At 55.9% G+C, this 12468-nt stretch overlaps 1 protein-coding gene and 1 long non-coding RNA gene across 2 annotated transcripts in view; one reads left to right on the forward strand and one right to left on the reverse strand.

Annotated features, from left to right (window-relative positions):
- si:ch73-390b10.2 (Golgi pH regulator) overlaps positions 1–688 on the forward strand; it is a 7245-nt gene extending 6557 nt beyond the window's left edge. The window contains exon 12 of the mRNA XM_056580303.1: positions 632–688. Coding sequence (XP_056436278.1) covers positions 632–688 — 57 coding nt within the window. The remainder of the gene's footprint in view (positions 1–631) is intronic.
- A 227-nt stretch (positions 689–915) lies between these two features.
- Positions 916–3679, reverse strand: LOC130373128 (uncharacterized). Its single transcript, XR_008893478.1, has 3 exons — positions 3547–3679; positions 2253–2360; positions 916–2118 (listed from the first exon to the last, which is right to left on the reverse strand). It is a non-coding gene; the product is annotated as an uncharacterized LOC130373128 (long non-coding RNA).
- Positions 3680–12468: the final 8789 nt, after the last annotated feature.

Raw genomic sequence — 12468 nt, forward strand, 5'->3', positions numbered from 1 at the left:
CCCTCCCCCTCCCCGGCTCTCTCTGAGAATGTGGGGCCCCTCTAGCATAAATTGTCAGCTGTTCCTGGGCGTACGATCCTGGCTCCTAAACCCTCCTGAGCCCCGACATGCATGCGATGGCTGAATGAAGGTAACCCAAGGAGCCGTCGGTCAGGACGTTAAAACGGGTTCCAGGGACCCCCAAAACCAGCCGCCACGTTCACGCTGCATATCACTCGGGGTTATTATGAACATATTCGTCCCGTCACGGATGGAGTCATATTTCTTGTTGTCTTCGTGGACACATGAACGTTTTCTGAAGCAAAACTGAAACTTGTAATTGAAAGGGAGGATAGTTCTGATCTTATGAATCGTATTGCCTCCACAAATCCACTTCTCTTTTAAGATACACAAGGAGACAATGAAACACATCTGGAAATCTAGCGTATTTGTATTAAAACTTTTTGTCCAGAAGTTAAGATAGTTTCATGAGTACAAAAACAACCATTTTGCAGCCGGCAACACCCCCCCCCCCCCGGAGAGGAAGCCTTTACTAGGGGCATGTGGAGGAGGTATCAAGTGGCAAGGGCTGATGCGGCTGGAACCATTTTACATGATCTCCTCATTGTTGCCCCTCGGTCTGCATCTGTAGGAGAACAGTGAACTCCAGCGGTACACGGAAGTACTGCAGGTGAACCGTGACCTCTAGCGGCACACGGAGGTACTGTAGGGTAACACTTACCTCTAGTGGCAGACGGGGGTACTGTAGGGGAACACTTACCTCTAGCGGCACACGGAGGTACTGCAGGCCAACATTGACCTCTAGCGGCACACGGAGGTACTGTTGTAGAACACTAACCTCTAGCGGCACATGGAGGTACTGTAGGGGAACAGTGACCTCTACTGGCACACGGAGGTACTGTAGGTGAACACTGACCTCTAGCGGTACTGTAGGAGAACCATGTGAGCCGATGGTGTTGGATAACCATATGACCTGATGGGAGCCAACCAGGCAACACTGAGGAAGAGGAAGATAAGCGAAGGTTCACAGCTGCGTCATCGTGGGGAAAACAGGTAACTCCTCGTTTACTACTACAACAACACTACTCCCACCACTGCTACGATTACTACTACTACAAACACAACCAAATTTTACGCATTAAAGACACCATCTTGAGGAAGACAACCACTTCAATATTTATGATCACATTTAAGGGAATGACACCAGCAATGATATTTAAAAGGAAGAATTTTATTCAATATCATCTTTTTACAGAAAAGCCATATGATAACGCTCAATTTCCAAAATCAATTTCTCAAACACATTTTAAATGTCTCTCTTTGTGCACACATTGCAGTTATTCAGCAGGAGGGAAACCGGATCCAGAGAAACGAATACCTTGTTTTGGATTAATAAATCATTAAAACACACCTGCGATTCTGACTACAAGTGGTGATTCACATTTAAAATACACTTTTCCCTTTTTTCATTCCAACGGCAGCATTTGGTCAAGACTGTGGACTTCATGCGACCATGCCCCTTGTACCTCCAGTCCCGACCAGAGCCTCTGGAGAGACACGGAGGATTTACCGCTAACCATCGACCGCCCGCACTTCAAGTATTCCCCAGCAGGGGGCGACATTCTGCGCTTCATTCACGTTTCTTAGGTTTAACGAAACACAGGGCCATGATTATAAGTGCACTGGAGATTCATCTATACATAGAAAAATAATAATAACAATAGCCATAGCAATAAGTCATAGTAGTAATATTTAGCATCACAATCAATATTCATTCCGTTTATATACAAATTGTGATGCGTTTTTATCAAATGTACACGGAGACAATAACCCCTCACAGAACAAAGAGCCTGAGTGTGTGAGAGGAGAACCCGTGCAGCGAGGAGCACGCGGCGGCGGCCATGTTGTCCAGGAGCGACCCGCCGCCATGACGACGGCCCCCTGCCTCCGACCTGTTGTGCTGTGTGTGTGTGTGTGTGTGTGTGTGTGTGTGTGTGTGTGTGTGTGTGTGTGTGTGTGTGTGTGTGTGTGTGTGTGTGTGTGTGTGTGTGTGTGTGTGTGTGTGTTACAAGCGGACCAATCACGTCCCAGCGTTGCGTCCCTCCAGCGCGGCGGACCCTGAAAGGAAACACGGTGGTGAAACACGGCGGTGACACACAGATAAGGGTATCTGGGGTCTGTGGGGGTCTGGGGGGGTCTGGTCTAGGGGGGGGGGGTCTGCTGTGGCCTGGGGGGGCTCGGACCCTCCTCACCTCCCCTCAGGAGCCCGCCACACAGCTGCGGCACTTGTAGAGCGTCTGGTCGTGGGTCCGGATGTGGTTCCTCACGTTGCGCAGCCTGAAGAAGTTCTTGCTGCACAGCTGCAGGGGGCGACAGAGAGCGGGGAGGAGCCCGTGAGACGAGGTTCATGTGAAACCTCGATGAGTGGGTTAGCGAGGTATGTTGCGCTCTAAGCCTGGGTTAGCTGTCGATCTCTTTTAGCGTCGCTGTATCCCCATGGTCACTCGCGCTCTCAACCAAACATGCTCCAGAGCAGGTTTGGTTGAGAGCACGAGTCACCATGGTGATACAGCGACGCTATGTATATTCTAGAATATTTGTTTATGAGAGATACAGGTTCTCATCAGAGGGTATTCGCGATTTGATCGTGCTTATTGGACCTTATGTAGACAATGCTTACTGTTGCCCAGGTGAAAACATCTGCAATACATTTCTTAAACAGAGTGTATTTAAAGGGAATTCCCTAAATTATAGAATAAGGCAGGTTGGACGTTGCCTTTGCTGTTTTTGGCCAGCAAGCCACCCTAGCCTTATTGTGTGCAACTGTGTTGCCCCTAGCTGTTATCTGATTATTGAACTCCTCATAGGAGATCATTGTGACTATCTGTTCCTCTTGAGTGAAATAGACTGCCCTTGATCTATGCATTTTGTAAAGGTGAGTGAAATGACGCGATTAACGCCCCTTTCATGGAAATGCGCGTTGAACCTAAAGCGCAAAACCTAGATTGACCACTCCTAAGTGAGCTTTGTAGTACCATTTAACTCTGATTAAGAGTTGCGTCTCTATCGATCCAGGTTTTTCCCAAGAAAGCCTGGGTATGTTCAGCGAGGTTCTTAGTACAGGTCACTAAAGGTCATCACGCACAGGTACCCTACAAACCCACCCCAAGCAGGGTCCGAAGAAACACAACCCCCTCACTCCAGTAGGGTGAGGAACTTTGTGTGTGTGTGTGTGTGTGTGTGTGTGTGTGTGTGTGTGTGTGTGTGTGTGTGTGTGTGTGTGTGTGTGTGTGTGTGTGTGTGTGTGTGTGTCTCTGTCTGTGTCCCTGTGTTTGTGTCTCTCTCTGTGTGTGTCTCTCTGTGTCTGTCTGTCTGTGTGTCTGTGTGTGTGTCTGTGTGTCTGCCTGTCTCTCTGTGTGTGTGTCTGCCTGTCTCTCTGCCTGTCTCTCTGTCTGTCTGTCTGTCTGTCTGTCTGTCTGTCTGTCTGTCTGTCTGTCTGTCTCTCTCTCTGTCTGTCTCTCTGTCTGTCTGTCTGTCTGTCCTTACCGGACAGGGCCAGTGTTTTCCCTCGACGTGTCTCAGCCGGTGCATGACCAGCGCCAGGCAGTCCCGGTAGGTGGTGTGGCACGTCAGGCAGCAGTGGGCTGCCCGGGGGTCCTTCAGCCCGGGGGGGGGCCGGGGGCGGGGCTTCAGCCGCGAGGGCCGGGCCGCCCCCAGCAGGACGCAACGGCGGCCGGCGAGGGCTCGCACCGGTGTCTGAACACACACACACACACACACACACACACACACACACACACACACACACACACACACACACACACACACACACACACACACACACACACACACACACACACACACACACACACACACACACACACAGTTAGATAGTTTGCCTGACTCAAGTCCTCCTTGTGACGATGCACCTGAGTCAAACTAAACGGGTGGTTGTGTTGTTTACGGGACCACCTCCACCTCCACCTCCACACCAGCCTTAAGGGCTGATGATGGCTCCACGTTCACCACGCAGACGGTTCGACGCCGTCGTGAACCTTTATGGTTCTGCGTCGGCTTTTAGTGAGCGGACCAATCACAGCCCTTGCTGACGTGAGGGGTCCGTACCCCCTTGGGTTGGTGAGCGCGGGGCCATAGTCAGCCCTTTGTTCAGGTCCTCCCCAACAGGACGCTCTGCAGCCCCCGTCCGTCAGAGGAGGCTTTTTGATCGTGATTTCGATTTTTAACGTCAAACAATCATAAAAATAATATAATCTAGTTTTCGATTTCTTTTTGTTTTAATTATTTAATGTTTTATAGAAAGTAGAGCTGGATACATATCTGTACATTATTTTAGATTTTGAACATTTTCTTTTTGACCATTTTCTTTTGTTTTTTAAGGCGAAATTTCTAAGTTCTCAGTTAAAGTGTTTTTGGGAGAGACCGGCTGAATAAATACATCCTGAATTCAAACTCAAAAATAATCGTTTGATTAATCGTGATTTCAATATTGACCAAAATAATCGTGATTATGATGTTTTCAATAACCGAGCCGCCCCAGTCGACACCCCCCCCCCCGTACCTTTGGCGTGTCCCGCGGGGTCCTGGGGGCGGGGCGGGCCCGGTGGGAGGCGGTGCTGGTGGTCCTGGGGGGGGGGCCCCGGTGATGGGTGGTGCTGCGGGGGGGCTGCGACCGCGCCCTCGACCCCCCCCCCTGGCTCACGCTCTTCTCCACCCGCTCCCGCTTCACCCTCAGCGGGGGCGGGGCGGCGGGGGCCCCCCGGGGCCGCAGCACGCGGGGCTGGGGGCCGGCGGCGGCGAACTGCTCGCGGGACACGGAGCGCGTCAGGCAGATGTCCACCGAGTCCTCCTCCCGCTTCAACCCCCCCGGCGGGCCCCCCCCCGGCGGGCCCCCCCCCGGCCGGCAGAAGCTGAACAGGAAGCCGGGGTCCAGCAGCTTGATGGGCGGCTTGCTCCGCCTCTTGCCCAGGTCGGGGGGGGCGGGGCCCGGGGGGGCGGGCTCCGGGAAGGCCCCGCCCACGGGCAGGGGGTCGGCGGGCTCCTCCTTGATGACCCGGTACAGCGGGTGGCTGTAGAGGGAGGGGGGCGGGGGGGGCGGGGGTGGTGGGGGTGGGGGTGGGGGCCGAGGCCTCCAGCCCGTCCGGTCGGCCGGCCGGCGGCCCCGGGGGGCTCCCGTCGGCGGGGGGGGCGGTCCTCCCGGGGGGCCGCCTCGCCGGCATGTGGCGCGGCCGGGCCCCGGGCGGCGGCGGGCGGCGGCCGTTGCAGAGCGGCGCCCTCGCGGCGGCGTCCTCCCGCGCCACTGGCCCGACGTCGTCACGGCGACCGTGCGGCGGGGGCGGTGGCCCCGTGATGAAGTAGTCCACCGGCTCCGCCTTGATGGCGCGGAACACGGCGGCGGCGGTGGGGGCGGGCGGCGGGCGGACCGGGGCGCTCACGGCCCGCCGCGGGGAGCTCCGCAGCGCCCCGCCCCCTCCCCCGCACGCCACCCGGGACGCCGGCTCCGGGGGGGCGGGCGCGGCCCCCCTGCTCCTCATGCTGCGGTCGCTGGGCGGGGCCCGCGGGGGGGAGCCGACGGGCCGGTCCTCAGGCTCCGCCTTCAGGAGGCGGGCGGGGGCCGGCCCGGGGCCCGGGGCCCGCGGGGGCCTCCTCTTGGTCAGGCAGTAGTTGTTGGCCTTCAGCTTCCGGAGGCGCTTCTTCTGCCGCCAGCCGACCAGGTCCTGGGGCCGCGGCAGCAGGGCGGTGCGCTGCAGCCCCAGGACGCTCATCAGGCGGTACTTCTCCTGCGCCCGCTCGTAGCCCCCCTCCCCCCCCTCCTCCTCCCCCTCCCCCTCCTCCTCCTCCTCCGGCGGCTCCTGCTTCACCCGGACGGGGCCCGGCCGCCGGCGGGGCGGCGGGGGGGCCTTCTTGTTCCTGCGGGGGCTCTCGGGCCGGGGCAGCAGCCTCAGCACCTCCTGCGCCGCCCCGGGGGTGGAGCGGAGGAGGCGGGTGTGCGGGGGGGAGGGGAGGGGCGAGGCGGCCGGCGGGAGGCGGGGGCGTGGCGGCGTGGAGGGGGCGGGCCTACAGGCCTTCTTACAGGACGGAGACTTGAAGTCCATTAGCTTCATCCGGGGGTGGGCGGGGCTGTGCAGGGCGCCGTTCTGCGGGGGCGTCCCCGGGGGCCTCCGCCTCACCGCGCGGCGGGGACCGCCGTCCTCCGTCGGCTCCTCCACCGCGGGCGAGGAGAGCCGCTCCCTCTTCCGGTGGGGCCGGGCCCCGGCGGAGGGGGCGGCCCGGAGGCCCCTGGGGGCTGGCGGGGGGGCGGTCTGCTCCCTCAGCAGGGCGGAGCAGGCCTCCAGCGCGGGCCACATCCCCAGGTGGCGGGCCATGGCGCTGACCTCCGGCAGGTCCTCCGGCCGGACGCGCAGCGTGGACGAGTAGGAGAAGTGGAGCAGCGGCAGCAGGCTCTGCTCGCTGAAGCCTGGAGCACCAGAGAGAGGGGGGGGGGGGGAGGTTAATGGTGTGGTCCTGAGCCCTCGGACGCCAGCCTTCAGGGTTGACGTCACTTCCGGTCTCGGAGCATTCATAGCGTTCCTGTTCGTCTTTGTGATTGTGTCATGAAGTTGGCTAGTCGTTGTTTAGCTACATTAGCCTCTTTAGCAAACCAGCCCGAAAACAATCAACACGACTTTACATTGTGTTGCACGCACAGCAAGACTAGTGCGTGCAAGAGAACTACTGGTGGGACGGTAAGGGACCACAATGTTATAAGTGTGTACGAGCATTTAAAAAGACATTAAAATGACCTACGAGGTACAAATGTAAAAAATAATAATCTCCTCACGGGCGCAGCCATTTTGTAGAGAGCGTCATCACTGCTCTCGGCCTACTCTCAGATTTTCGAAAGATGAAGACAAAAAGGGGGCGTGCCTCCGAGAAAATGCCGCAAGAAAGCTTGAGGATCTTCGACTTTCGACTCGGAATTCTGGCATTCGAGGATTCAGGAACACACCCTAAGGCCGAAGGATACTCCGACTCCGTAATCCGACTCCGTAACTACGGAGACCCCTCGAGCCTTCCTTCGAGGCTCCCTAAACACCCCACAGCCTGGGTGCTCACCATCTGAGTCTCATTACGGACGCCATGCCGTTCTGTCTGATTCTACGACCTCTTTCGGTGATGTGAGGAAGGCCTGCCGGGCCGCGGCCTCAGCCTGCACCCCCCTCGGTCGATGAATGACGAGTTTGACGCGGTGGACGTACTTCTCTCTTTTGTTCTTAATTATTCGAGCACACTGATGTGAGATGTTGTTGAAACGTGACCCAGATAGACTTCAACCACCTCGTTTACTGTATGGATGTCCTTGCTGCGTTCTTTGTACTGTACTTCTGGGTACTGTACCTCTGGGTACGCTAGTACCGCATACTGTACTTCTGGGTACTGTACTTCTGGGTACGCTAGTACTGCATACTGTACTTCTGCATACTGTACCTCTGGGTACTGTACTTCTGGGTACTGTACCTCTGCGTACTGTACCTCTGCGTACTGTACCTCTGCGTACTGTACCTCTGCATACTGTACCTCTGCGTACTGTACCTCTGCATACTGTACCTCTGCGTACTGTACTTCTGGGTACTGTACCTCTGGGTACTGTACTTCTGGGTACTGTACCTCTGCGTACTGTACCTCTGCGTACTGTACCTCTGCGTACTACTTCTAGTTCTGCGTACTGTCGTCCTGGAGACCAGTGCCATGAGAACAGTCTGATGGGCGCTCCCCCCCCCCCCGGGGGGACTCACCGGTGAGGTCCACGTCGGCGCGGGCGTCCGCCTCCTTCTCGCCGAGCGTCTCCTGGAAGTACTCGCTGGCGGCGGCCAGCACGGCGCGGTGGGCCGAGAAGGAGTGGCCCTCCGTCCGCAGCGTGATGTCACAGAACAGCCCCGCCTCCCGCTGGAACTGCAGGCGCCGCAGGACCTCGGCGCCGTGCGACGCCATCGTCATGGTGACGCTGCCCCCGCCGCGCTGGGGGGGGAGAGAGAGAGAGAGAGAGAGAGAGAGAGAGAGAGAGAGAGAGAGAGAGAGAGAGAGAGACAGAGAGAGACAGAAAGAAGAAAGGTTTTGATTATACCTCTATTTGTAATGTTCATCTTTTCTACTATTGTTCTTTAGCAGCATATGATGCTAAAGACCTTCTTCTAGAAACATGTTTTGCGGACCACACGCTTGCCCTCATCAATCACATATCTCTGAGACTGACAGCTGTCACCCCTGACCCCGGTCTCAGGTCTCATCTGTCGGGGTGAAGAGTGACAGGTGTCAGTCTACCAGCGTACACCGAGACTGACACCTGTCGACCTTCACCCCCGTCTCATCTGTTTGGGGGGCTTCTCCTCGACAGGTTACCTCCGCTCTGCCTCCGTTACACGATGAGAGGAAACCATTCCCGCTTCACTCTCCCTTCTCCTCCTCACTTTGACAGTCTTATGTCTGAGTTAAAGATAAACCGTGGGTCATTTCACATGTCTACAGTACTGGCCACACACGGAGTCATGTGACCGGTGTGCACTGGAACTACAAAACCTGTCAACCTTTAAAAGACAACGTGAGGATGTTCTGGTCCAGGGACGTAAGTTAACCGTCAATAGGGACAGTGTGGAGGGAACGCCAGGAGAACACGGAGGAGCGGGGGGGCTGTCGGGAGGGGGGCCGGGCCCGTGGTGGGATGGGAGGACAGGAGAGGCCAGCGGACCTCATGAGGCCTCTGGGGCGCCGGACTCACCTGGGGCCTCGGACTCACCTGGGGGCCCTGGACTCACCTGGGGGCCCTGGACTCACCTGGGGCCTCGGACTCACCTGGGGGCCCTGGACTCACCTGGGGAAGCCGGGCTCACCTGGGGGCCCTGGACTCACCTGGGGGCCCTGGATTCACCTGGGGGCCCTGGACTCACCTGGGGCCTCGGACTCACCTGGGGGCCCTGGACTCACCAGGGGGCCCTGGACTCACCTGGGGGCCCTGGACTCACCTGGGGGCCCTGGACTCACCTGGGGGCCCTGGACTCACCAGGGGGCCCTGGACTCACCTGGGGGCCCTGGACTCACCTGGGGGCCCTGGACTCACCTGGGGTTTCTGCGCACGCTGGCACTCGGGACAGCCCAGGACGTGGCTCCGGATGTGATGGTACATGCCTGCAGGCGGAAGCAGAACCGGGATCACAATCTGTACGGCTTCTTTATCAAACAACGGTTCTTTAATTCACGTTAATCACTACCGTTTATTACCGTTAAAGACGAGGTTACACATGACACACGTACTTTTGGTAACTCTTGAACATTTGAAGATGATACTAGCCCAGACCCATTAGCCTATAGCATCACAACAAACAGATTGTAAATGTATTTTAGCAAGCAAACAACAGAGAAAAGACAAGGATTCATATGAGCCTGGATCCTAAGTCCCCCCTCAGCATCACGAGGAACAGATACTTCAGGGTTAGATTGTCACTGTACTTTAGCCAGTTTTACCCCGAGGCAGTGAGACACCTCTATATAAGAACACCTGTGATGCGGGCAGGTGCCCGGTCCCTTACCGTCCCACCAGTAGTTCTCCGCCACGCACTTGTACGTCTCCTCAAAGGACAGGTGCCGCGGGCCGGACCGCCGCCGGTGGAAGGTGGACACCGCCTCGTGTCGCCGGTCCTCCGTCAACACCTCCCGGTAGTTGATGAAGCCTCGCTCCAGCTTTTTACGGTAGAGGAGCCCGTCGATCACCTCGAAGTTGGGGGAGCGGGGAGCAGGTCCCCTCCCGTTCCGGTCCCCAACCGGGTCTCCGTTCGAGGACGGGCAGAACGTCTCTGCACTTCCGTAGTGCGGGTTGTAGGTGCAATCGCCAGCCATTTTAACGAGCTCGGTTATCGTTTGCATGTATCCGGTGTCCAAGGCCTACCGCCTGGAACAGACCTCCACCTCGGTGTCTCGGTCCGGACCTCCGCCCCCGTCCCGACATGCACCCCACGTGGGTCCAGGGGAGAGGGGTGACAGGACGGCTGTCCCGCTAGAGAACACAACAGAGCCCCTACACCGTTCCAACTCTAGAAGCCTAGTCTATTGAATGAGCGGGGGGAGACATGTTAAGACTTAAAGTACTGTCCCGAGTCTGGGTGTTGGTGGAGAAGCCTCCTCATGTGTACAGTCCCTGGTCATGCATCATGCATGGTTCCTCTCTCCGAGTCGTGATGATTCCCTCACTTCCTACCACTTCAACAGACTGGTCATCGCGTCCTTAACGTGGTTGTCCTCTCGGTTCCAGACCTCATCTTCCCACCGTTACAGAAGGTTGTTGGCGTTTGTTTGGATCGCAGGCATATCGATCACAGCCTGATCGATCACAGCCTGATCGACTCTGGTCCAGAGAGCCTGGGAGACAACATCTAAAGACACAAAGTAACCTTTAGATCAGAGCAGTCGCCTTATTAAAACAGGACCAGGCAGGCATCACCCCGTCCTCTCGGTCTACAGGGCGAGGAGACGCTCTAACTCGGGGATCCTTTGGTTCCTGAGCGGACCAGGAAGCGACAAGATGATGATGATGATGATCCGTTCAGAGCCGCCGAGCAGCGAGGTGTCTCTGATCAGACCCGATAGGACGAGTTACCCGAAGAGGTCCTCACAACCGGGCCAAGAATACCCCGTCTGATCTCCGACATGGTTAATATCTTGTCCGTTTAACGTAAAGCCCGTCCGATGATCGTATAATCCCCCCAGAAATTAACTCGTAACCTTCTGTTTGTTACTAAATAACAGCCAAACTGATGCCCGGTTCCCCGCCTTCAGACAAAGACCATTAGTAGAGGTTTTAAAGAGCCTCGCGTGCCCGCGCTGTGATTGGCTGTTAGAGCTGTCACTCACCGTGTCTTTTTTTCGAACACCAAGGTCGGTTGTGAGCGCAGTGTAGTAGAGCTGATGCTTTAGTGTACTTGACTTGAGGATGTATTGTGTTAGAAAGGCTTCATCCACGATATGAAAGTAGACATACAAAGATAAGTACAAATACACCTCTTAAATAAAACAAAATAGCCGATCGTTTATCACAGAGCACCGCATATCAGAGCTGCTGTAAATATTAATTTCACTTTGATAATCACTGAAGTCTGCTGAATAAAGTATTTTTTTAAATACAATGATGTAACATGAATGTTAGATGTACAAGCTTTCGTTACGTACTTAAATTGCATAGTGTTTAGGAGGATCATTGAAACACTATATTCAATGTTCAAATTCTAAAATTAAACATTCAATATTCCTAATCAAGTGAAGGCAAATGTTACGACCCCATCAGGGTAGTTACCCTCGCTGTACAACCAGCAAGTAGGGAGGAATATTGTTATATAATTCGATCAGAGACCACGACCAGATCAGATACGTTCTTTTATTGAGCTACAAGCGTTCAAGTAAGAAAAACACAATTCAAAATCCTCTTTTTACAAAATCTTCATAGCATGTCACGGTTATCCACACAATATAATACAGACGTTTGATTAAACAAACCAAAAACACACAACAACTGAGATCAATCAGACCCTTCATAAAGAGAACAGTGGTGAGGCAGACTATTTACCCCGCTGGATAAGATGCAGAAAACAAACAAACATCACCATGTGCACCTTCGGTGGTCTACACAAAAACAACCTCAGACATTATCCTTTAATCAAGATCTTCCTAAGTACATCAGTTGCATGTTTTCATGGAATCCAGACAATCAACCTCCCAGTACCCACCCAACCCTCCTCCCAGTACCCACTCAACCCTCCTCCCAGTAGCCACTCAACCCTCCTCCCAGTAGCCACTCAACCCTCCTCCCAGTAGCCACTCAACCCTCCTCCCAGTAGCCACTCAACCCTCCTCCCAGTACCCACTCAACCCTCCTCCCAGTACCCACTCAACCCTCCTCCCAGTACCCACTCAACCCTCCTCCCAGTAGCCACTCAACCCTCCTCCCAGTACCCACTCAACCCTCCTCCCAGTAGCCACTCAACCCTCCTCCCAGTACCCACTCAACCCTCCCCCAGTACCCACTCAACCCTCCTCCCAGTAGCCACTCAACCCTCCTCCCAGTACCCACTCAACCCTCCTCCCAGTACCCACTCAACCCTCCTCCCAGTAGCCACTCAACCCTCCTCCCAGTAGCCACTCAACCCTCCTCCCAGTAGCCACTCAACCCTCCTCCCAGTAGCCACTCAACCCTCCTCCCAGTAGCCACTCAACCCTCCTCCCAGTAGCCACTCAACCCTCCTCCCAGTAGCCACTCAACCCTCCTCCCAGTAGCCACTCAACCCTCCTCCCAGTAGCCACTCAACCCTCCTCCCAGTAGCCACTCAACCCTCCTCCCAGTAGCCACTCAACCCTCCTCCCAGTAGCCACTCAACCCTCCTCCCAGTAGCCACTCAACCCTCCTCCCAGTACCCACTCAACCCTCCT

This window comes from Gadus chalcogrammus, chromosome 20 (assembly GCF_026213295.1).
Source record: "Gadus chalcogrammus isolate NIFS_2021 chromosome 20, NIFS_Gcha_1.0, whole genome shotgun sequence".
NCBI lineage: Eukaryota > Metazoa > Chordata > Actinopteri > Gadiformes > Gadidae > Gadus > Gadus chalcogrammus.